General features: G+C 39.7%; 1 protein-coding gene across 1 annotated transcript in view; it reads right to left on the minus strand.

Annotated features, from left to right (window-relative positions):
• Positions 1-26488, minus strand: part of cpxm2 (carboxypeptidase X (M14 family), member 2) — a 133646-nt gene extending 107158 nt beyond the window's left edge. The window contains exons 1-2 of the mRNA XM_048551466.2: positions 25173-26488; positions 24337-24432 (exon numbers count right to left, since the gene is read on the minus strand). Of these exons, the coding sequence (XP_048407423.1) occupies positions 24337-24432; positions 25173-25413 (337 nt within the window). The 5' untranslated portion in view covers positions 25414-26488. The remainder of the gene's footprint in view (positions 1-24336; positions 24433-25172) is intronic.
• Between the last annotated feature and the right edge of the window lie 664 nt (positions 26489-27152).

Below are 27152 nucleotides of genomic sequence, written 5' to 3' on the forward strand. Positions count from 1 at the left end.
CCTCAGTTAAAAACAATTGCACTGATTCGTCTATCAGAGTAGCTAATACCTAATAGAGAACAGTACTGCTGAAATCCAGACAAAACAATCAATATCAAAATCTTCAGCAATCCCATGCAGGCCGGAAAGCAGTATTTTAGAACATAGAACATAGAACATAGAACATAGAACAGTACAACACAGAACAGGCCCTTCAGCCCACAATGTTGTGCCGACCATTGATCCTCATGTATGCACCCTCAAATTTCTGTGACCATATGCATGTCCAGCAGTCTCTTAAATGACCCCAATGACCTTGCTTCCACAACTGCTGCTGGCAACGCATTCCATGCTCTCACAACTCTCTGTGTGAAGAACCTGCCTCTGACATCCCCTCTATACTTTCCACCAACCAGCTTAAAACTGAAATTTTGGCACTGAAATTTCTTCTGGATATTGAAAATAACATCCACAAGGCAATAGAGGATTCGAACCAATCTCCCCTTTCTTGTATAGCACACTCTCATTGCTGGTTTTCCAAATGTGCCTCAAATTCCAGACAATAATTTTCTCAATCTAACAAAAATCTAATTACCAGTCCTTGACATTCAATAGCATTACCATAACTGAATTCCCCAATTATCAACATCCTCCAGAAACTGAACTGGACCGGCCGTATAATTAGTGTGGCTACAACACCAAGTCAGATGCTGAGAATTCTGCCACGAGCAACCCATATCCTGACTTCCAAAGCCTGTCCACACAGCTCAAGGTGAGTGTGAGATTGAATGCTCTCCACTTGCCTGGATGAGTGCAGTTCCAATGACACTCAAGAAATATAACACCTTCCAGGATAAAGTAGTTTGTTTGATTAACACCCTTTGCACCTTAAATATGTGTTTTCTTCACCATTGACCTTAATGGTGGTAGCAGTGGCTGCCATATACAAAATGCACTGCAGTATCTCACCCAGGCCTCTGTCACAACACCTACCCATGCCAACACATTCCCATTTCTACTACCTAGAAGGAGAAGGGCAGCAGATATAAAAGGTCACCACCACCTGCAATTTGCTTCCAAGCGACAAGCTATCATTTCTTGGAATTATATTGCTCTTACTTCTCTGTCACTGACTCAAAACCGTCAAACTCCTTCTCAATTGCACAATGGGAGCACTTGTACCATATGAATTGCAGTGGTTCAAGAAAGCAGCTTGCCAGCACTTGCTGAAAGACAGTTAGGGATGGGCAATAAATGCATCCTAATCAGGAACACTCACATGCTATGATCAAACAAAATAAAACAAATGTGGCCCCGTTGGTTGCAAAACATAAATCGCAGATGTGACAAAATTTGTAAAGTATCAATGTTGCTGAGGTATAACATATTCTCTTACCATATAATATTATCTAACAACTGTATTAATTTTGGTTACAAAATTTGACCTCGGGATATCTATCTCAGTAGTTTAAATGCCGTGCTAATAAGGTAGCAGCTCTCTCAGACAAATCTCAGTTTCTCATGGACGTCTATAAGAATTGAATCTGAAACACATTATATTCTGGCATTATAAAGTAGTGTACTAACTGGCAGGCATGCTAAGGCAAGAAGAGGTCAAGCCAAATGATGAATATGACTGGATTATTACTGTCTTCTATCAAGTAGGTAAGATTTAATCATATAATGCTACAAAGGGCAGTAGCATTGAATTAAAGGATTTATAGTCACACAGAAATTGTTATAGCTTCCAACGCTGACACTGAAAATTAGTCATACAGAGAAATATATTATACAAAATAGATGTTGAAGAAAAGAAGTCAGCATCTTAATGTTTCTGTGTGAAATTGAGATATAACATTTTCAATAAAATGTGAAATAAGTATCATTGTTAATTTTTAACAGCGATAAAAAGTTTGACACAAAATATGGCCCATGTTATTTTAGCAATAATAATATGTGGATCCATGTGAAAACTTTGCCTTTTAGTGCTGGATTCGATCGGTTGATGAATGCAGTAGTGTTGCTTAATGTATTTCTAGTAATTGGAAGCGGGAGTGAGAAAGTCAACTATAGAAATATCAAAATTTTTAATTGCAAAACCCCATAGAAGTTGTTAAATTTGCACCAAAATTGTAATTGTTTGACATAGATATCATTTCTGACTTTTTATATATTTTAGCCAAAGAATATTCAGGATCCAATGAAATAACTTTGGACTTTCTGATTATTCTTTAAATAAAATCATTTAATATTGTTGGTGGCCCACAACGTTCCTTTTGTCTATAATCTAGCCAAACAAATCTTTGTAGTTACTGCATCCTCTGCGTAAGAATTACTATTCAATTGTCTTTTTGTTTCCCTCTTCTGAGTTTTGACCAATGCCCCTATTCATTTTAGAGAGCTTGTGAGCATCTCTGCATTCATCACAGAAGTGCGAATGCTAATGACTATTAAAGATTCCAGAACCATAGTATTGTCAAGATTCTGGTGTTTATTATGGGGATGGAGTGAGTGCTGAATTTATCTTTGACAGTGTGTGAAACACTGGAATTAATAAATTAGCACCTTGTTTCACATCCGTCCAGCTTCTTTCTATTGATAGGCAATGTATTGGAAATCAGCTAGAGTTGGAACAGACTGCTGACTTATTATCAACCAATCAGCACATCTCCAGAGTTCATTTTTATTCACTTTACCTCTGTAGTGATTGTAACAATGTCAACCAGATGAACCTCATAGAATATGAGTTCCCTGATTGAGGCTGTTAACCAGGTCTAATCAGGGAGCTCTGGCTGACTGATATAAACAGGAATGTCAGAGATTCTGTTCACTGCAAGAGTTGTCTCTAAGGAAGCCAGACCAGTGTCAGTTACAATGCATGTGTAAATAAAGAGTGACTTGGTGATTGGCTTCTGTGGAGTTACTTCAACCTCAAAAATTAAAACACTATTACTTCACCAAGTTACAAAGATTTTGTTGAAGATGGGGTGTGGTGTAATGTTATTCAGACACCAAACCTACAGGAAAATCTTTATAAGGTGAATTTCTGATTGTAGCAAAATGATCAATTGATTGAGTGCAGGATGCAGCAACAGAAGATTAAAATGCCAATACAGCGCATTATGTACTCGTCCGTACTGAAGTTGCAAAATTATACCACGTCCAAGAGGATGAGCAAAAAGCAGGAAGGGTTGCCAACCTGCTACTTTTCCCTCTTCAAACTTCTTCCATTACTGTGCAATAAGAATACGGATCTGTGCCGCACACAAATAGGGCAGAGGAAAGGAAGTCAAAATTAGCAGTTCTTTAGCAGATTTAGATTCCACTTTTATCAACAGAATAACAGACTCTAAGAGCACTGCCGTGATTGACCTATTTGAAGGCAAAAAGTCATTATATATAACGACAGGCTGGATTTATTGTTTGTTGGTGGGGTAATGGAGACGGAAGGGGAAGTGAGCAATCTACTTGCTCCCATCCCTGTGATTACATCATTGTCATATCAAGCGCGGCTGGCCAGTGGGAATGTTAGCCAATGAGCATGGTGTACAGAGGTTCTGCTGCAAATCAAAAGCATGGAGTAGGACAGTCTGCAGGTGAGGTAACTGCAAGTCAGTCCCAGCTACCAATTTAAAGGCCCTTCACCATTCCACTTTCTCCTCATTGTTCTGGCAGCCTGTTGAACATGAACAAATCTGGATTATGCTCACGAACAAATATAGTCACCTTCAGCAATAGTTTCTGCTGTTCCATGCACCCAGGAATCTGTTTGTGGCCTTTTTTGCACTCATGTGTCAACCCCGCACACTCACTCCCAACATGTTCCCTGTGTACTTTCTGTAAAATGGAGTAGCTAATGAAAACCTTAGTCTGTTGGGATTTTAACAAGTTGAATTGCTCTTAAATTTTTTATGAAGATGGCCAGGCTTCTCATTTCAGGGCTCATTCATTTTTCACTACAGCAGGGACTGATAAGATGACCCAAACATCATTGTAGTGCTGGGTGCTCCTGATTTTCCTTCATCAAATCCATCTTTATACATCTGAATGTTTGGCATTGTTGTTCCAATGTAATGATATTTGGAGGCACTGACAGAAAAGCCATATGTAAACCATCAGATGAATTATTTAAAACCACTAAATAGATTTAAAATACCCAGAGGAATGCAGTCAGAATTAGAAAGTGATGTGAAAATAAATAAACTTCTAGATTTTAACTCTCAAGTTTGCAGAAGTGGAGATGTTGAACTTATAGAGTTGGATCTTACCCATTTCTGGCCAGTCCAAGTACGGTCAAGTCTTTTTGAAAGGTTTCTCTCCAGGAAGATCAACCAGATTTCTCACTGTATCTTTACAAAATCATCTCATTAATTACCTTCTATGCCCCTATCCTGTCTTTCACATCTATTTGCCACCACATCTCACCACATGCAATTCCCACAACCATTCACTACCCAAACAGATCACTCACAAAATATCAGCAACCCAATAGCCGCATTATCTTTACTAACTCATTGTCCTCTCAGATGAGGACTGGCATTCCATGTTGCCCTGACCAGTCAAGGATGGAGTGAGAAGATGCCAGAGAGGGTGAACATGGTACCTCAATTCACTGACAGGGGGTCTGGAGGTCCTGTTGAATAGAGCCATCCAGAGGTGGGGCATTCTCTTCCAGGAGGACAGGCAGAGGACGCCATGCCATCAGACTCTACCAGCCAGGTCTGAGCTCACCACACAGGCCAGTGAAGTTTCCAGTGTCTGGAGGAACATAGGTAGTGCAGAAAATGGCAGTGACCTTCACCACTCCATCTGGGTAAGTGCTACATTTTTCTCTGTGTCACCTCATACTCGCTCTATCTCTGTTACTGAAGCTACCAACCTCATGTTTGAATAGTCTCACGATCACCTGAAAAACCCCCTTTCATAAGGTCTGCTCCACACCTCCTGACCACACCCCCAACACCTACCGCCCTCCCCACCCCCAAACAAATATGTCTCACCTCACTAACCCATGTGTGCCCTCTGGGATGTTTCGTCAATCCTTCAGAGCACCTCACTACCACACACGTCAACACTAACAGCCAAATTTCCTCAATTCCTCTTTTTTTCTCATTGCGGGACAAGACAGGCCATAACAGGGCAGAGAGAACCTTAGCGAGTGGAAGGGTTCCTAATGCCAGTGTCCTTAACTTCTATGAGACAACAGTCCTGGCTGTCATAAAACAAGACTGGGACTGCTCTGGCAGTGATACTGAGACATCCATATTCTGACAAATGGCTCTTTATTCCACAGCAATTCTTCCTTTAATCCCACTGTCACTGTCAATCACCACACACCAGTTCTGACCACTGGGAGTGACACCTTCTCTCTATTGTATCTTGCAGTTTCTGTTGACCTGCCACTCATGACACCTGAGGATGACAGCATAGAGGCTTCAGAGGAAGCATCAGCAAGGCTGCTATCTGCCCCCTTCACCAGTTCAGGTGCAGACATCTCGGGAGCAACCGTTGATATAGAAAGGGTGGCTACGCAAGCTGGCGAGCACTTCCCAATAACAGCATCACAGCTGCTGAAGAAAATACAAACAGCCTAAGCAGCTGGCACTCAGATGGTTACCTGAGACTAGACGCCTGCACCAGTGAGAAGAAAATTCAGTGTGTTGGCAATCAGGATCTGTATCCAAATTCACAAGAAGGACTAGCAGCCACAGACAGATATCTATGACACAAAGGTCCTCATTGCCCGGAAGTTGCATCAGAGAAATGGATCCTGCTACCAACTGGCTGCCTCCACGGACAGGTTGGCAGCCAAATCAAGGGCCACGAATTATCCCCCTGACACCCCCACCTCCTCCACCTTAGAACTTGTGGATGATTGTGGGATTGTTTTTTAATGTGTGGGTCTGAATGGTATTTGTCACCACCGCGAGCGTGTGGGATGGTTGGTAGTTGGGTGTACCAATCTCCCCTTGCCTATACTGTACCTGAGATTGGTCTATTATCAGTCGTAGAGGAGACACCACTGGTAAGCCTGAACAGGAGAGGGGCTTTTCTTATTTAAAAAGAACTGTATGGTGGCAGTAGGTGCAAATACAGTACTGGTCATGCATTACTACTAAGAATCCTGTGGGTTACCAATTGCATCTGCTCCCTTAGACAGCTGGCGTAGAACACACCTGACCCTCCAAAGACTGTGGGACAGCAGCAAATTGGAGTGGAGTTAATGTAGTTTCAACACTAACTCATTCAAAGCCACCACCCTAGAAAGCATTTCTGCCCAAGTATTTTTTCCTCATAGTTAGCCATTATAAAATCACGTACAAAAACAAAGTTGCTGGAAAAGCTCAGCGGGTCTGGCAGCATTTGTGAGGGAAAAAAAGAGTTAACGTTTCGGGTCTGGTGACCCTTCCTCAGAACAGTTCCGGATCCGGAATGTCAACTCTGTTTTTTCCTTCATAAGTACTGCCAGATCTGCTGAGTTTTCCACCAACTTTGTTCTTGTTCTTGATTTACATCATCCGTAGCTCTTTCAATTTTTATAAAATCATGTGTATAACTTTGTTAGATTTGCAACTGTCCCATTCTACCTCCCCCCACACATCCCCAACCGCCACCACCCTGAATGATTTTACAAATGCAGGTAATCTAGAGATTTCACAATTCACCCAGAACACTCATTGCTCCAATTTGTAGGAATAATGGATATTTTACTTATGGACTATTGACCTTGAAACAGATCTGTGGATTAATTTCTCCCATCGGGGGACGTTTTATCTCTTGGATAATCTTTGCCGGGGTTGACACATTTCTGTTTAACTTGTTACCAGTCCATTTTTCTTTATCAGGAGGACCTCTATTATCTTGAATTTCGTTTGCAGAGGAAATCTTCATTGCTAACATCGGCAATCAATCAATTACACAATCTGGAGGATTTTTAATCTCATGGAATACTGTTGTGCTGTTGAAAAAAAGTAACTGAGTTTTCTTCTGTACTTTGAATTTCTGCATCAGAAAATATATTTTAGATTGGAATAGGTACTTGCTTTTTCACACTACCTTGGATACTTAAATCAGATTATTTCTTCTGTCCTGAAAACGTGGGCATTAGTCTGGCTCCCATGGAATTGTATGTAGTTCATCTCCCTCAGTTTGTTGGACACCTTCAGATGCCCACTCCCTGTGCCTTTTACCAGCTTCTTGGTGAATGTTTATCTTCAGAGTGTTGAGTTTACTGTGTTGCTGCTTCCTCAGCTGCCATAGTCTCTCTCTGTTAAGTTTCAGTTGCTGATTGACTGCCCGAGTCTTCTTAATCTGGTAATGCGCTTAAAGTGTTAAATCCACTTACCTTCAAGGAAACATTATTCTAGTTATCATTACGCTGGAATTAACTCCTCAAGGTGGAAGTCTTTACATGAAATTTGAACCTTAACTTTGTTACCACGGATTTGCCACTCTAGCCAGTCTTTCATGCCAGGCAAGAGAAGGTTGAGGTAATTTGTTGCCACCAATCCTCCATTGTCTGCTAAATCTAGGATGTGCCTAATTATCTGTGGCAGGTGCTAGATCACTGGCAAGTCTAAACAGAAGAGGAACTTACCTTATTTAGTAAGATGGCTCCTTGCACGATATTTTTAAAAAATACAACTATATTCCTAAGCAGGCACAATTATTATGCTTTTTTTAATTAACCTGTTTTTCTAATCACCCTGCTCAGAGGCGTTATTACACATCTCTGTCATAGGTGGGACTTCAATCCGCATCTCCCGGTCCAGGGATATGGACAGTACCACTCCACAGTAAGTGGGTTCTCACAATTTCAACGGACTCCCAAAAACTGCACGGAATATATCTGCTCCCTACAAAGATTAGCCTAGAACTAAACTGTCTCCACCCAACGATTGACATTATCAAAGATAATAAAGTGTGGAGCTGGATGAACACAGCAGGCCAAGCAGCATCTTAGGAGAAGATGCTGCTTGGAGCTTTTGTGTTCCTAAGATGCTGCTTGGTCTGCATGGTCATCCAGCCCCACACTTTGTTATCTCAGATTCTGCAGCATCTGCAGTTCCCATTATCTCTGAGTGGCATCATCAGATTGGGTGGAGAAAATGCAACTTCAAATGAACTCTTTCAGAACCATTTAGCTAATGCAATATTTCTGATGACACCATCAAGAACGAACTGCAATTTTGTCATGAAGACTAAGCTGTGAACAATATCACAGGAGCTCCATCAAGGGCCCCATGAAAGATATATAGTCATAGAGTCATAGAATCATACAGCAGGGAAACAGACGCTCTGGTCCAACCAGTCCATACCAAACATGTTCTCAAACTAAACTAGCCTCACCCAGCCTGCTTCACCTATATCAGTCTAGAATTTTTCTATTCGTGAATTTATCCAAATGTTGTAATTGCACGTGCACCCATTACTACCTCTGGAAGTTCATTCTATACACAAACTGTGTGAAAAAGTTGCCCATTTATTGTTTTAATTTTTGTTTGGATTACACAATGGCACGTATTCTGACAGATAGTAATGAAGCAGGATTCAACAATATGGCTCACAACAAGACAACAAATATGTACACTGCAAACTGAGGTGGATAAAAAACATTGCCAAACATTCCCCCACATGCAAGCAATTCATTTAAGTATAAAACAGAACAATCCATTCTGGATCCATTTTATATATTTTTTCCTCATGTGCGTAATGAAACAAATCCAAAAATAATCTCATTCTTGCAATCTCAAAACTGAAAATTTTGAGCTCATTTGAGAAGATATGGAAATTATTTGGAAAGCTACATTAATGTAAAAACTGAGTGAGTGGGATGGTAAACAGTTAATGGGTGAAAAGATTTCCTTGAGAGCATTCCAAGGTATGATTGGCTCCTTACCTGAAGCATGGAATTGCAACAATGCTTGCTTCATTGACACTGAAGGATGTGCCAGATGAATTTTCCAGGCTCCCGCTAAGAAGTAATACAGAGCTCTAAAAAAGTTCAATTGGCCTTTGAGGAAAACGCCATCATTCCTGGCAAATGGAAGCATGCTAAAATACTTCTCTCTGATTTATGTCTGCAGGGACGAAAGCACATGGCCATATGTTCAATTCGTTATTTCCCATTCTTTTCTTCAAAATTAAGAGGTATAATAGATGGCAACAACATCAAGGATTAGTGGATCACATCACCAAAGAATGGAGGAAAATCTGCCCTAAAATCTCTCTCACTTTTCTCTTAGTTTTAAGGGCCAATTCAATAAAATCCTTGAGGCAGATTCTTTGACCACCATGAATAACACTGCATGTAAACTGTGATTTCTCTTCACAGATGCTTCCAGACCTGCTGAGCTTTTCCAATGGCTTCTGTTTTTGTTGATAAATGACACTGCGCTGCTGATTGCGAATATAAAATCAATAAAGGCGCTCCTTCCCCAGATGTCATTTCTTTTTCTCGGCTGTCATTCTATTCAGGCACTATTGACTGGCCAAGCAGCAATTCTTCAGTATCTGAAAGTTTAAAAACATAATGGGTGGAATAGGGTGAGAAAACAGGAATGGATGAAATGTAGCCTTGCATGGCTACACCACCTGCAGCTCAGAGCAGGTTGGCAGAAAAATGTGAAGTATGATTTGAGAGGCTGCTTAAAGCTGGAATATATCATCATTCTGGATAGTTTCAAAGACATTGGCTGCTAGAACGTCAGTGACAGTATTAATAACTCTGACAGCCATTTCTTCTAAGAAGGTGAGGGCATATGGCTACATCTGCCTCCTGCCAGTTCTTTGCTGTTCCTTCCTGTTGTGTCACATTGTCCTGTGCAAGAGAGGGGAGAGTTCAATAGATGCAGTGCAACGCTGTTGGATGATAGGTGAATAGCTGAAAATATGTGGAAGCTATGAGATATGGATGTGAGGTGTGCAGCAAAAGTAAACACAAGAGTAAAGTTGAAAATGTAAATGTTAGAAATGAGTCCAAATTGTTTGAGATTACTGATGATTGAGTATGGGTGATGTTTTGCATGAATTCACAGGAGACAGTGACATAGCAATAGTATCACTGAACTAACATTCAGCTAATGCCTGGGAACATGAATTTCTCAATGAAAATAATACAGAATTGAAACTGAATTGAAACATTAAAAAGGCACAGGGTCGACAAGATTAATTGATTGGTATGACCGAAACAGGCTCAAACTCAAGGGACATTTGCACCAGTTCTAGGGAAGGAGAGAGCTCTTCTGATGGGATGGGCTCCACCTGAATCCCAGAGAGACCAGAGTCCTGGTGAATCACATAACGAGGCCTGTGGATTGAGCTTTAAACTAAAAATCAGGGTTTGGGGTCAGTTGCATGGAAAATTATGGAAAAGCTTAAAGGAGAGGAGGACTAATCAGAGATTATTAAATTTCCCAGAACAAGTAATATGACAGAGTGTATGGAAAGGGTCAGGAATCTAACTTCAGGCACAGCAGAGAAGGGGACAACTATGAGAATAGGGGCAGTCAATGTAGGACTGAGGGTGTTGTACTTAAATGTATGCAGCATATGAAATAGGGTATTTGAGAATATAGCACAGGCTGAAATTGGCAGGTATAATGTTGTAGGTATCACAGAGATGTGACTGAAGAGGATTAGGGCTGAGAAAGAAATATCCAAGGATGCACATCTTACTGAAAGGACAAGCAAATGTGCAAACATGTCAGAGTTGCCTTGTATTAAGAAGTGGAATTAAATGAATAGCAAGTAGAGACATAGAGTCAGGAGGCGAAGAATCTGTGCGAGTAGAGTTGTGGAAATGCAATGGAAGAAAATCACTGAGTGGAGTTATGTACAAGCTTTCTATAGTAGACAGGATGCAGTGAAGAAAATAAATCAGGAGATAGAAAAGGCATGTAAGAAACATACTTCTAAAATAATCATGGGGGACGTCAATATGCTGGAGAATGAGCAAAATCAGGATGGCAGTAGATCTCAAGAAAAGGAATTTATGTAAAGTCTATCAGTTTTCTTTTGGAGCAGCTTATATAGAACCGGCTAGGGTACAGGTAATTCTGGATTTGGTGATGTATGTGAGGCTTGATTTGGGAGCTTAAGGTGAGGGAATCCCAAGGGGACAGTGACCATAATATGATAAAATTCACCCTGCAGTTTGAGAGGGAGAGTCCGGAATCAGATGTAATAGTATTACAACTGAGTAAAGGTAATGACAAAGACATGAGGAGGGAGATGGTCAGAAGTGATTGGAAGGGGAGCCTAGAAAGAAAAACGGTGGAGCAGCAATGACGGGAGTTTCTGGGGTAATTCTGGAAGCAGAGCACAAATTTATCTCAAGGAAGAAGAAACATATTATCGAGAGGATGAGGCAACCATGGCTGACAAAGGAAGTCAGGGACAGCAAAAAAGCAAAAGGGAAGCATACAAAGTGGTGAAGCTTAGTGGGAAGCCAGAGGATTAGGCAACTTTTAAAAACCAGCAGAGGATAACAAATAAGCAATACGGGGAGAATATAATGAAATGTGAGGGTAAGTAATGTAAAAGAAGATTGCAAAAGCATTTTCATATGAGACAGACAAGAGTGAACACTAGATATTGGATGATGGAAAATGAGGTAAGAGAAGTACTAATGGGGAACAAAGAAATAGTGGGGAAACTAAATTGGTTCTTTGCATCAATTTTCTCAGTAGAAGACGCCAGCATTATCCCAAAACTTCAAGGGAGTCAACAGCAGAGGCGAGTGTAGTGAACATCACTAAGGAGAAAGTGCTGGGTAAGCTGAAACATCTGAAAGTGGATAAATCACTTAGACCAGATGGACTATACCCCAGAGTTCTGACGGAGGTAGCTGTGAAGATTATAGAGGCATTGGTCATGATCTTTCAGGAATCACTGGAGTCACGGAGGGTGCCAGAGTAATGGAAAATGATTAACATAACACCTCTGTTTAAAAAGGGAGGGAGGCAGAAGACATGAATCTATAGCCTGATTGGACTGATCTCAGTCATTGGTAAGATTTTAGAGCCCTTTATTAAGAATGAGATTGCAAAAGACTAGGAAGGGCATGATCAAATAGGGCTGAGTTAGCACAGCTTCATAAAGTGAAGGTCATGCCTGAGAAATCTGTTAGAATTCTTCGAGTAGGTAATGAGAAATTTAGACAGCGAGCTAGTGGATGTGATCTATTAGGATTTCCAGGATGCCTTTGACAAGTGTCGCAGAGGACGCTGCTAAGAAAGGTAACAGCCCACAGTGTTAGGGGCAGGGAACTAACATGGAGGCAGAGATAGTAGGAACTGCAGATGCTGGAGAATCTGAGATAACAAGGTGCAGAGCTGGATGAACACAGCAGGCCAAGCAGCATCTTAGGAGCAGGAAAGCTGACGTTTTGGGCCTAGACCCCCATTTCTGAAGAAGGGTCCAGGCCCGAAACATCAGCTTTCCTGCTCCTCTGATGCTGCTTGGCCTGCTGTGTTCATCCAGCTCTGCACCTTGTTATCTAACAATGAGGCAGGACTGGCTGATTGGCAGAAAACAGAGATTGAGGATTAAGGGTCTTTTTCAGGATTGCAGCCAATAACTTGTGGAGTTCCACAGAGGTCAGTATTGAGACCACAACTAATCCCATTATATACTAATGATCTAGATGAAGGAACTGACAGCATTGTTGCTAAATTTGCAGAGGACACAAAAATAAATGGAGGGACAGACAGTGTTGATAAAATGGACAGGCTGTCCAAGGGCTGGAGGAGTGGGCAAAGAAGTGGCATGAGAGAGTAGCATGATGGGGCGGCACGGTGGCTCAGTGGTTAGCACTGCAGCCTCACAGCACCAGGGACCCGGCTTCGATTCCAGCCTCGGGTGACTGTGCGGAGTTTGCACATTCTCCTTGTGTCTGCGTGGGTTTTCTCCAGGTGCTCCGCTTTCCTCCCACAGCCCAAAGATGTGCAGGCTAGGTGGATTGGCCATGCTAAATTGCCCATAGTGTTCAGGGGTGTGTGGGTTATGAGGGATGGGTCTGGATGGGATGCTTCAAGGGTCGGTGTGGACTTGTTGGGCTGAAGGGCCTGTTTCCACACTGTAGGGATTCTCTGACTCTATGATTCTAATAAAAATGTGCGACAGTGTGAGGTAATGCACTTTGGTAGAAAAAAAGGTGTAGATTATTTTCAAAATGGGGAAAGACTTCAGATAGCTGAAGCACAAAGAGATTTGGCAATCCCGGTTTACGAGTCTCTTAACGTAAACATGCAGGTTCAGCTGGCAATTGGGAAAGTTGATTCAATGTTATCATTCTACTCAAGATGGCTGGAATGCAAGAACAGGGATGTGCTGCTGAGGCTATGTAAGGCTGTGGTCAGATACTTTTGGAATATTGAGACCAGTTTTGGCTCCAAATGTAAGGAAGGATGTATTGGCCTCAGAGGGGGTTCAGAAGAGGTTTACAAGAATGATTCCAGGGATAAAGAGCTTGTCATATGAGGAGTAGTGGGTCTGTACTCAAGGGAGCTTAGAAGGATGAGGGGAAGATCTGATTGAAATTTCCAGAATTCTGAAAGGCCTGGATAGATGGAGAAGATGTTTCCACTGATAAGAAAGACTAGAACCTGGGGTAACAGCCTCAGACAGGAGGGACACTCCTTTGGCTGAAGAAATTCCTCCTTATCTCTGTTCTACAGGGTAGTGAATCTATGGAATTCATTGTTGAAAAAGGCTATGGAGGCCAAGTCATTGAGCGTATTTAAGACAGATATAGATAGGTTCTTGCTCAGCAAGAGGATAAAGATTCATGGGGTGAAGGCAAGAGAATGGGTTTGAGAAAAGCTTCAGCTACGATCGAATAATGGAGCAGACCCAAAAGGCTGAATAGCCCAATTCTGTTCCAATGTCTTATGGTCTGTTACAATCCACATTGAAAATAAATGCTAAGATTTATACTTCAGAATTATGACCACTAATTTTGCAAAACTGCTGTGTGGGTACACAGTTACAGCAGTATTGATGTCTGGTTGCCACAAATTATAACTTTCCTTCTTCATTTGAATGGACGTACTGAGCCTGCAAAACATGCAAAAATGACCCGTCAAGGTGCACAATCAACTGCTGGTTGGAACATATCTAACTGAAGATAAGCTCCCAAAGAATGCTGACAATTTTGGTCTTCATGCTTAAAACTTTTCAAGAAAGGAAATCAAAGTAAGTGACTCCAAATATTAACTCTGCTTTTTTCCCACATATGCTGTCAGACCTGCTGATTGTCTCCAGCAATTTCTGTTTTTGCTACAGATCTGCAGTTCTTTGTTTTATTTAAGTAGAAACGTTGCCTGGTATTCCTGCAGAAGGAGACAGTGAAGAAAAGGCTGATCTGATGTGAGCCAGTAGATCACTCTATTGCAAACGCACAGTTAGAAGCGTCATGGAGAAAGGAAGCATTAATTGATGCACTCCTGCTAGCCTGTTCAACATAGGCTCACAAAATATATCAGAACTGATTTAAACAAAGGGTTAATCTAGTGACAAAGTGTTTTGTCTGCACGTAGAGTTCTGACTGAGGGGTAGAATAGTTGGTTCACCTCATCTGGAAATTTGCAGGAGATTATCCTTGCTTCTTTCATCTTTTCCCATACAATTAAAGGATAGACAAAGGGCCATTCTAAAGGCTTCAGGTAGGGGTGGGTGAATACTGTGCAAAAACTGTGGCAGGAATGCTTTAAGGGAAGGTGGTTGAAAAAGAGCATCAAAATCTCCCAACCATTGCTCATCTGAACTTTTTGCGTTATGATGAAAGTCGGTAACAAACATTGTTTCGCTGGCTCTTGAGACACAGTCGTACCTTTGGGCCATAAGATGCCACCAGCCACAGAGTTGTACCATAATAGGTTTATTGAAGACAGTTACAATAGACTTTCCATGGATTTAACATTGTGAGTTAGATATTTGAGTAAAAATCTGGCAAATGCAAAGAACATACTATGCATTAGTTGTCGCTTTTGAAGATAATTCTACAATCTTGATGGAACTGGATACATAAATCTAAAGGGCAGATGTGGTTTAGAGTTAAATTACTTGAATTTTATCATGCTGCTGCACCTAATTTCATTTATTGACAGTGTTTAATGAAATGTGAAATCCGAGTGGAGGTGTTCTGCAAAGCGGTCCCCAAGCCTCCGCTTGGTTTCCCCAATGTAGAGGAAGCCACTCCGGGTACAGCGGATGCAGTATACCACATTGGCAGATGTGCAGGTGAACCTCTGCTTAATATGGAAAGTCATCTTGGGGCCTGGGATAGGGGTGAGGGAGGAGGTGTGGGGGCAAGTGTAGCATTTCCTGCGGTTGCAGGGGAAGGTACCGGGTGCGGTGGGGTTGGATGGCAGTGTGGAGCGAACAAGGGAGTCACGGAGAGAGTGGTCTCTCCGGAAAGCAGACAAGGGTGGGGATGGAAAAATAGCTTGGGTGGTGGGGTCGGATTGTAGATGGCGGAAGTGTCGGAGGATGATGCGTTGTATCCGGAGGTTGGTGGGGTGGTGTGTGAGAACGCGGGGGATCCTCTTTGGGCGGTTGTGGCGGGGGTGGGGTGTGAGGGATGTGTTGCGGGAAAAGTGGGAGATGCGGTCAAGGGCGTTCTCGACTACTGTGGGGGGAAAGTTGCGGTCCTTGAAGAACTTGGACATCTGGGATGTGCGGGAGTGGAATGCCTCATCGTGGAAGCAGATGCGGCGGAGGCGGAGGAATTGGGAATAGGGGATGGAATTTTTGCAGGAGGGTGGGTGGGAAGAGGTGTATTCTAGGTAGCTGTGGGAGTCGGTGTTTCTCTCCATCTTTGGTCCCCCTCCCCCTCTCTCCCTATTTATTCCAGAACCCTCACCCCATCCCCCTCTCTGATGAAAGGTCTATGCCCGAAACATCAGCTTTTGTGCTCCTGAGATGCTGCTGGGCCTGCTGTGTTCATCCAGCCTCACATTTTATTATCTCAGTTCTATAATATTGGCCATTTTACCTCAAAAAGGATAGAGGTCCCTTGGAAATAATTCAGAGAAAAGTGGCTGGACTGATTCCAGACTTTTGGGAACTTAGATTTAAAGAAAGTTTCAAGCAGCCAAAAGTTATTTTTCACTTAAGCAAATAAAGCTGAACAGAGCTACATTAGGAGTCATTAAAGCAATGGAAAATACGTACTTTATTGAAGTCACCAAAATGTTCAACTTGGACAACAAATAAAGATCAGAAGTAAAAATTCACAAGCCTGAAGAACAATCAAAAAGAGAAATTCTCTGTGGCTTTCCATTTGCTCAGACCAATTGTCATTGAATCTGAGGCAGATGGGGTTACTAAAGAGTTCTTGGTTTCAGTCTGCCGTGTTGCTATCTCCTCATTATTTTAGAAACAGGACATGGCAGCTGAAAATATACCAGCCCTTATGTGGACAGGCACATGACAAACACAATGAAATCAGGGAACACAACTTTTCTTCCCTACCATTTGTCCTGTTTGAATGCTGGACACCAAGACTGAAGCTTAGGTTCAATATTTGGCCTTCAGAGGACATTGAGGTTTCTTCACAGAAGGGCCCTGCAATTGTTCTCATGTCATATCAAGTATAAATTTGGTTTTAAATTTCCAATTCTCTAAGCAACTCAGATATGGGAACTTCAGGAGCCCTGCCATAGCAGATGCCTGCTGTTCTCACATTATAATATTGATCCCATATCAAGAAATAATTAGTAGATTGTAAAACCTTTAGGAGATCCTTAACATCATGAAAATTGCGATATAAATGTGAGCCTTTCCTTCTGTATCTAGGCAAGTATTCTACTCAGGACTGTAAGAAACTACAGAGTGGTGTGAACACAGCCCAGTCCATCATGCAAGCCAACCTTCAATATACTAACTCTATATATCTACTCTTCTCCTGCCTCAGGAAGGCAGCTAACATAATCAAGGACTGCTCCCAACCCATTAATAATCTCTTCCCACCTCTTTCCTTGAGGAAAATATACAAAAACTCAAATTCACAGACCAATCAATTGAAGAACAGCTTCTTCCTTGCTGTTATTAGATTTCTGAATGGACCTCTCAAATTTTAAATTTAATGTTGATCTCATTCTTTGTGCACCTTCTCTGCAGCCATAACACTGCATTCTTCACTCTGCTCTTTTACCCTTACACACTTTGTTTGGTCCGATTTGCCTGTACTACATGCAAAACAAAACTTTTCGCTTCTGTACTTAGATGTATGTCGCAATAATAAATCAAATCAAATCAAATGTCATGGAGTCCATGTCTATCAGTCAGTATAACACAATGGAGCATTACAGTACTCTCCCACAATACTCGACAATGCAACACAACAGGAAAGCCTAGGTCACTGACTTCCTTCAGTAGATAGAGAGAACACTATTATGTATCTTAAGTAGTGAATCAGCAGGGTCCGTGGAAGGAGATGGGTTCATGAAAAAGTCATCATACATGAAAACACGGCAGCATAACAGTAGATTTAATTAACTGTACAGTACTTTGGGTCAACCTGAGGTACTAAAAGACAATATGTAAATAAAAGTTTTCCTTTGCTTTCATTAAGTGGATTACATGGACCAGATTACCTTTCTCATTCTAGACTGTATTATGCTCTTAAGGCACAAGTACAATTGACTCTGCTAAATAATTCTTAAATAAACATCATTCATATACATATATGTCTCATTAATTCTTCATGGACACTTACAGTAGACACCACAGGCAAAAGTAATAATTAATTCTGTAATACAGATTTTTCTGTTGGACACAACTTTAACCAGAAAATACTTAAAAGCATACAAAAAAGCTTCTTATTTTTCTCGGTTATAATCAAGTAGAAGGCATTGTTCAAATTATCCCTCTTAATCCAATATATCATCATTGTCCACAGTATAGTTTAAACAAACATTTAAATTACATCAATTTTTTCATTCAGAGCAAATATTGAATCAGAACAAATCTGTGAACCTGTCAGATATGTTCTTTGTTTTAATCAAATATTTGTCTTCTTCTGTACTAATGTAATACCAAAACAATTATTCACTACTTAACAGGGAAAGTCTTACATACCAAGCAAGTTATTTTAAACCATTTAAGTTAAAGTTAACCAGATCAAACCATAATCCAAAATTTCCCATCAGTCCTGAAGTCAATGACTTTTCTTGTTCCAGAAAAGAGAATTCTAATTGCAGTCTCATTGCACCTAAAGTTTACTGGTCGAAAATTAGCAACTTCACAGCCCTAACTTACTGACTTGATTTCTCAAGCAAGTACAACACCAGGATATGTACTCATCCACTGAGCCTGCATTGAATCCGGTTATGATGAAATTCATTAAAAATATCTATTATTCGAAAGTACAGTTAACATCTATATTCTGTGGATCAGATTTTATCTGGAGAAGATTCTGTTTGTACCATTGAGGTTTTAGGGAGAATCCCCAGAAATGAAGATCAATCAAACTTGCTGCTTAAAAGCATGAAGCTCAATAATCTGAATTCTGCTCAGGAAGAGTTGAGTCCGTCCAATTTGATGGCTTTGATGGGAATAAGTTGTCACTAAGGAATAGATATTCAATATTGGGAGATTCTCCAGTGTAACTTAAAGATACTGTGTATTGAAATAAATAGGCCTCATACAACAACAAAAACAACAACAATTGGTCTTCAACCCAGATTTCTCGATTTGTACTCATGGACTAATCAGTTCTGGTGAACCACATCCAACACACTTTATATCAAAAGTATCAAAATAAATCATTTCTATTCTACGAATAACTTCTATCTGAATGCTAAAAGCTGTTCTTTGTGCGGTATTTCCCTGTTACTTCAAACAATCCTCTTAACGTTGTGGACTACAGTTATGTTTGCTACTATGTAGTTCTGAACTTTTGACCCTAGTATTTATCGCTCCTGCACTAATGCAGTGCCATTTGGGATGTGTGATTGTAAATCTGGCATCACTCAGTACACCTTTTCATATTACAGTATGTTGATTCAAATTTCATGAAACATTTGGAATTACTTCAGACATTTTAAAGTTGCGTTATGAAGTCATTGCTAAAAAGAAAACTAGGAATGATGTTTAATTGTGTAATTTTATATCATAGTTGAAGAAACCTAATAAATTCAGAGTTAGTTACAAACCAGAGAACAGGAAATTACAATCCAGCGAACTGAGTTAGCAAAATAACATACAGAAGAATCATAACATTTTCTAATTATTCATAAAACTCAGCTATAAAGTTTGAATCAAATGGAGATACGCTCATGAATACTGTGTTTTATTGAGGTTTTACGAGACAATGCAGCCTCCATTGAGCCTACAGGACAGAGATAATCACTGTGACTCCAAGAACAGCAATTAACCTGTTAAATCATTATATTTGTAATTCTTCTAATTTTTTATTTAACTTATTTTTCTAGTACACCTGTTCAGAGATATTTCTGCACGCCTCTGGAGCAGGTGGGGCTTTAACCCGAGCCTCCCTGTCTAAAGTAGAGACACTACAACTGCACCACAAAAGACATTAACATATTAAAAAAAGGACTTAACTACCTTCAATATCCCAGCACTGAATTCCTGTTTGGCTTATGATGTACCCTAGCAAGTCATTTATTTATGTCAATTTGACTTTAATGGAGAAGCTCCATCTTCTTACAGCCAGTAAAGGCCAGTAAAGACAATTAAATGCTAGTAATGCCCAAAGATATTTAAAGTGCTTTGGCTTTTTTATATTTAATATTTTATGATATTTTTGTTCAGCTTTATGTTTAAAGAAAAAGATTTTTAAAAACTTTGCCGATGTAATATGAAATGCAGAGCAAAAAAGGAGTTTCAGTCCTCCACAAGGAAGTTCTGGATATCTGCAGACCTGGACTCTCTAGTTTCCCATACTGACAAAACCTTCCAGGCCATATCCCCAAAAGAATAACTTATCTACATGATGGTGAGCTTTCCCGTTGTACTGGGAATTGCCCAATCCCAGCTCTTTTGGGCAAAAAAGTCTAATGGCAAAATACTTCAAGCGTAAAATTTATACCAGCTATGTGTTGCGTCGTCACGTTGCCCATCTACCCTAATCACACCCATATTTTCTAACAACATTGTGGGTGTCCTTACACCACAACATCTATGGCCGTTCAAGAAGGCAGCTCACCACCAACTTCACCAGAGCAATGAGGAGTTGGCAATAAATACTGCCCCAGCCAGCATTGCCCACATTGCCTGAATCTGTCAAAAAAAGTAAATAAAAACTGAAAGAACTGCAGATGCTGTAAATCAAGAACAAAAACAGAAGTTGATGGAAAAGCTCAGCAGGTCTGAGCCTCCCTCTGGAACTGTCACTGGACCCAAAACGTTAACTCTGATATTTTCTTCACAGATGCTGCCAGACGTTGAGCATTTCCAGCAACTTCTGTTTTCACACCATAAAAAATGTTAATGCCCAATGCCATTCAAAATATGGCACAGGATAAAAGAGATAACAAAGTCAATTAACAAAAATAAACTTAATTCGCATTTATGTGGCAACTTTCCAGTGCTTTGCGTAGCATTTTCTCATGTATCAATCTGAACAGGCTGTCTATTTATGATAATGAACCATACAAGATAGCACTGTCAGGCCTCATACAGCGTTTACATCTATGAAACTCCAACAGCGGTCTCTGCAAGGGTAGGGAACATTGAAAATCTTTGCATTCCTCCCTCTTTCCTCACACCACTGACTCAATTGAATTCACTAGCTCATTACAGAATGCATATCAAAACTTCAATTTTGTTAGTCTCAATACTTTTATCAAATGGCTCGTCAGGAGGATCAAAGAGTAGCTTCACAAAAAAGAGTGTCACTGATGAACAATGTTCATGAATTTAGCACAGAAAATGGTTTACTTACATTGATATTATATTATTGAAGAAGCACAATAAACTTAAAACAATGGAAATATTTTGTTAAAAAAAATGATAAATAAAGATAAAATCTTTTTGCAATTTCAATGGCTTGTTTTGAGAACTGTTCCATCCGACTTAAACAATTATGACCATGTGAATATGGAAAAGGAGGAGGCTATTCAGTTCTGTGAGCTTACTCTGTTATTCATTAAGATCATGGCTGATCTGACTGTAGTCTCAAGCATACATTTCCACCTTTCTTCATTACCTTCCATCCCCTTGTATAACAAAAATCTATTTATCTCTGCCTTAAAGATATTCAAGAACTTTCCTTCTACTACCTTATAAGGAAGTTGCTATGATTCACAGCCCTCTAAGAAAGCCTAAAAAAGTCACCTTCTCTCCTGATTTTAAAACAGTAACACTTAGTTTTAGATTCTCCCATTAGAGGAAAAGTCCTCTCCATATCTATTTTGTGAAGACCACTTAGGATCTTACAAGTTTCAATCAAGTCACTTCTTTCAAACTCCAATGGATATGATGCAAGGAAGTCTGCCCAACCTTTCATCTTGAGACAACAACCACCCACCTCCCCAGTTCCAAGTATTAGTCTAGTAAAAATTTCTCTGGACTGCCTCCAATGTAATTCCATCCTTCCCTAGATAAGGTGGCCAGCTGTGTGCAGTACTTCAGATACAGTCTTACATCTGCACTGTAAAACTAAAGCATCCCTACTTCAGTACTCAATTCAGCTCATGATAAATTATAACATTCTATTAGCTTCCCAAATTACTTGCTGCACCTGCATACTAACTTTTGCAATTCATGGAGAAGGACACCCAGATTCCTCTGCATCTTACAGCTCTGCAACCCTTCATCTTTTAGATAATATGCTCTTTCTTTTAGTTTGATACTATATTTAAAAGTTATAGTTAACTATGGATGGTGGGTCCATCCCTTGGATTTATTTTTCATTCATTAGGACATACCTTTTCTGTGTATTCAGAAATATCCCTTAAATCTCTGCCACTGCATCCAAACTGACATATTCTTTAAACTAATTTGCCAATTCATTTTAGCTAGCTCTGCTTTCATGCTGTCATAATTCACCTTACTTAAATTTTTAAACAATAGTCTGGCACCTATTCCATTCTCTCTCAAACTGAATATAAAATTTGAATATGTTATAGTTGTTGCTACCTAGGGGTGTCTAGACTATGAGATCATTAATCAATCTGATCTCATTGCACAACACCAAATATAATATAGTCTCCACTCTGACTTTATTCTTTGAATTTAATAGTTACAAAGAAAGTATTTTAAATTAATTTAGATGAAATCACCTACATTATCTTAACTGTATATGCACTTTAATAGTTGAGATTAGTGAAAAACTTCTAATCTTCAAAATTATGCGTTACCTGTATTTACTGTAAGGTAATGCGATGAAACTATCACTAATGGATTCAAAAACATTCACATTAACAAGATTTTTTAAAAATAGCTTACACTGAAGTCACACTAAAACCAGCTTGAACAGAAAATGTAAGGTAGGCTTTTTGTGCTAGAATTAGTTTGCTGTAATTTCTAGTGTAAGGAAATGGTTCTGAAGGGGTTAATGTTGGAGATTGTGCTACACCCAAACCAATTGATGATGTCCTTTGAACTTAGGTGGGAAAGGAGGACTACATTAACTTATATCTGATTGCTATCATGCAATAAACTATTTCTTGGTTTAAGGCAAGAACCTCTTCTCATTAGACATCCTTGCAGATTTCTACTACTACTTTGGACACAGTAGTCCTTTTGGACCCATCAGAAAATGAGGAAGATGTCAGTTATCTAAGCAACCACATGTAGGCAACAGTTGACATTGTATGTTCACAATGACAAGTTTGAACTCTGAAAGTGTATAATTAAAAGTTGACATTTTACCTTATGTATTTGTCATCAGCCGAGGGGCAAGCTTGCAGTCTACATGTGAACATGAAACTTGTCTAAACAGATATTCCACAGCAGTATTTAAATTGCATATTTACTCACTGGTTAGATTTATCAAAATTATTGGACAGTTAATCCCTAAACCATGATGTCTGGTTCAATGATTGTTCTGGTTCAAAGACATTGTCACCTTTAATAACATGGAAGGCTGTTGTATTCACCATGACAGAGGCAGGACTATAATTTAACCATGTGGTAAATACTGATGTTGGTTTGCAGAAATAATGACTGGTATGTATAATGTGTCCTGATAGAGATAGTTGTAAAATATTTATCAAATTTAATTACTATTAATTATCATTCAAAATTGAATGCTTTAATAAAGATTAGGTCATTAGATCTGGCAGAAAATAAAGTGCAATAACTTGGGTGACCATAACCTTTGAATTAAATTGTAGTACATGATTCATCATGCTATTTTGGGAGTCAAAACAGTTCTAAACATTATTTACTGTAAATAAATCTACAACATTCTATCCACATATGAATTATGAATATATTGCATATTTGTTTACAGGATAGAAAGAAGGTATTGCTGTAGTTAATAATTAATAATTTGAGGAATAGTTTATTATTGTAGTACATAGCCAAAGAAAATATTGATGTATTTAATCATTTACAATTTGAAAGCTATCTTATGATTGTAGTACATAAATTATAATGAGGCACATAATTTTTTTCTGGTTCAAGGCAAAATTTGAGGCTGAAAGAATGGTACAAAGCAGAAATGCAAAGCTGACATTATCTGTTATAGTGTGCAGTAAATTCACAAAAGGATATTTATCTTTCCTCTGCAAGACATTAATCGTCATTAGCATTGTTTAAATTCCCTTCAAGTATTATTAAGACACATATCATGTTGTTTAGAGCTCTATGATTCTACATCAATTAATTCACAAAAAGTCAACTTTTTACTTTGATGTTTTATTCTTACATAAACTGTGTTCTACAATTGACTAACATAATTTAAACTGACAAAATATTTAATGAACTGTCCAGCCTCCAATTATGCCTCTATATAAGGTCTTATGTTATTAAATTTTATACGTTCAAATAGATATACTGTATTTCATCACTGACTGATGTAAGTAAGTCACAAGAAATATCATAATAATCCATTGGTAGGAAGTTGGAACAGTGCAATTTTCAGTGTCACACATAATGTCACTGAATTTATTACATGGGGTATATGCAGTGAAGTTTCAAGAAATGTGCCTGCCACCCAACATGAACAGCCAATAGTTGGTTTGCATCTGTAATGCTTGCAGAGGTACTGATTCATTATTGACTAATTCTAAACACTTCTCATTTTACAATCCAATTTGTTGCAAATATTCAAATGTACAGAAATCTAATTTCAAACTCTAATATCTAAGTGCCAACAAGAATTAATTTTCAGAACGCTAGACTGGGCAAATGGAGGATAATATTAAAAAATTCATCACTCACTCTCAATCTTTTCTTCAGTGGCTTTGTAGGTTTCTGGACTGTTATATGGTGTTTTTCCATGAGGTTTTTTATCAGTTCTTTTATTTCCATTTTTGACTAGAAAATAAAAAGTATGTGAACAATCTTATGAGACAATATCAAACTGATAGCTTCAATGCTATTATACTGGTAAACTTTCAGACAGAAGTTAACAGAGTATAATTAAGAACCTACGGTATAGTCGAGTTCGTATTTTGTTAAACAAAATCCAGCTGAAACATGTTTCATGCTTCAGATTTTGTTTCGTAAGTGGTCGTGAAGTTCGTTTATTTATGAATTATTCTGAATGATTCACTTGGATACCTTTACTCACTGGAAAAACTTCTACAGTACGGCCGTTTCGCGCTCCTTACAACCAGTTACTTATTTTGAGAGCAACGTTCTATTGCCAATCAATCCTCGGGCGGCGGGGGTGGGTGCTCACTATCCAAAAGTGTTCACCCAGGCTCGGAACTAACTGTGGCAAAGTTTCACAACGAACTTTCTGTCTCACGGTGTCGCATAACATTGTTTTTACATTCAATGATATAAACCTCGGACTACACTCTGAAACTGTTCCCCGCCACATCCAACGACATTCCCTCCTGTTAAAAATGTTACTAAAACGTAAGTGGTTTCTTATGTGCTTTGAAACACGCCTAAATTTAAAATCTTTTATTTTCTAAAGTTTTCACATTGCACTTTTGAAAAAAGCGCATTTTCGTGTAGAATAGAAGGTAGACGATTCTAGGACCGTGTGCAGCACTAACTCGGCAATAGTCTGAATCAGTTTGGTTTTAATGATAGTCACGTTTTACCTGCTGCTAAGCGCCTTTCTTTATCCTTCTTTAATTTCGTTTTGGGCTCCCTTTCTACAGGAACCTCTAGGCTCCTTCGACGCTCCTCGGGGTAGTAGTAAGGCTCTGTGGAAATGATCTCCTGCAGGTAATGATCATGGTCTTCTACAGGCTCCCTGTAGGCAGCATCGGCCAAACTCATTAAACCCCACAAACAAAGACCTAGAACTGCAACACAACAGCCATGGGTCAGCGTGAACATTGTAGGAACTCCCTCCAGCTCAACTTAGCAATGACTCGATCCACCAAATTGTAGCCAGGCACGTCTATCGATTCTTCTGCGTTATGCTTTTCTAAAAGTCACAGACTTTGAAAAGCTGTTGAGCCTCAGCTGAGCAGGTCCATGAGTTTGTAAATACGTCGGACACAGAGAAAGGAGCGACTTCAATCTGGATGCTGGCAGGTGACTGCGGTCCTAGCTCCGTGCTCACTGTAGCTTTCGGCCAAAACCAGGGGTACTGTAAAATTTCCAGCGACACAAAATAATCAGAGCTATATCTCCTTACAAACCATTGGAAAGCCTGTTACTTTGAAAGAGGCTTGGCAGCGGTCACCAATTCTTAAATCTTCTCCAACTTCTAATAAAACAATATGAAAAAAATGGTTGTTTTTGTCTCTGTATGTGTTTCATAATACTGATGCCTGCAGGTTAGGCACTTCTTTTCTGCTGGCTTTAGTGAATTCCTTGCCAGCGTGGCTGCCTCAACTGGTCAACCCCAGAGAGAAATTCAAATTCTTTTGAAATCAATTGTTCTCTTTCTGAGTTCATATTAGGTAGAGGGTTCCCCACCCCCGAATGAGTTAGTAGCTGCCTCCAGCTGTCGGTTCTTGCAGAAACCACTGTGCTTCAGGCGTTTTTTGTGAAAGCATAGCCAGAAAGTGGGGATTGTTCAATTAATAGACACTGCATCAGTATAGAGATAAGTTAGCAAAAAGGACTGTGTTCGCTCGCGGCAATGACCTGCAAACACCCATTTCTCTCTCTCTTTCTCTGTCTTTCACAGACAAGTTTAAAGACAGCCAGTGTTGGCTGCACCATTAACCTTTTCCCACTGTCACAAAGAATCATTTCACTGGGTGAGGACTATTCTCAGCAACATTTCATACCTGAACTGTCGCTTCGACTGAATAAAACTATCTATTTGCCATAGTCTTTCACATGTTTAAGCAACACTCGGTGCCAAGAAATCGAAAGTTTGCAGAAAGCGATTTGGCTCTCAAGCTGTTAAAACGAGCAACGTACTTTAGGAAGTTTTCGAAGCCTGTTTACTTTATCTACCTGTCTCCAGTCGGGTCGAAATGCATTGGACTTAATGTGCTCAGTACTTTTCCTTCTAAGGGCTGTGGGCCCCCTGATGTAAATATAGTACTCATACTCCAACTTGGGCATATTAATTATATCAATACACTCATTTCTAGGGTGTCCTATGTAAAGTTAGATCTGGTAGCAGTCAAAAGTGAATGGAAATGAAAGAATCTCTTATTTCAGCAAAGTTCATCGTGGGATCAGAGGAATTATCTGTTAATGTCATGTCCACATTACTTGACGATTGAAAAGTAAAGCCAGCAAATAATTCTGCAGAATTATTGGATGTCACACAATATAATTCCGGGGATTTAATTTCACATTCCAAATCGTTACAATCTCAATACCCTGTCGTTGGAAGGACTAGGGTAAAATTGACTACATTTGTTTGTTTAACACAAGCTCTCAGTGAAACCTCCTGGATCCGAATGAGATTGGCGATCAGTTTTTTTTTATTGGACCTCTGCCCCATTTAAAACCCTAGCCACGTCGATTTATTTATCACAAGCAGCTGTTCCATCACCAAACTGGGGCTTTAACTGCTTCTGTTTTCGAAGAAATGCGCATTTCTCTACTGACGCCTGTCAGGGAAAATGATGGAAGGTTTTGTTGTACAAGAAGCTTACTGACATATG

The sequence above is a fragment of the Stegostoma tigrinum genome, chromosome 20, assembly GCF_030684315.1.
Source record: "Stegostoma tigrinum isolate sSteTig4 chromosome 20, sSteTig4.hap1, whole genome shotgun sequence".
Taxonomy (NCBI): Eukaryota; Metazoa; Chordata; class Chondrichthyes; order Orectolobiformes; family Stegostomatidae; genus Stegostoma; species Stegostoma tigrinum.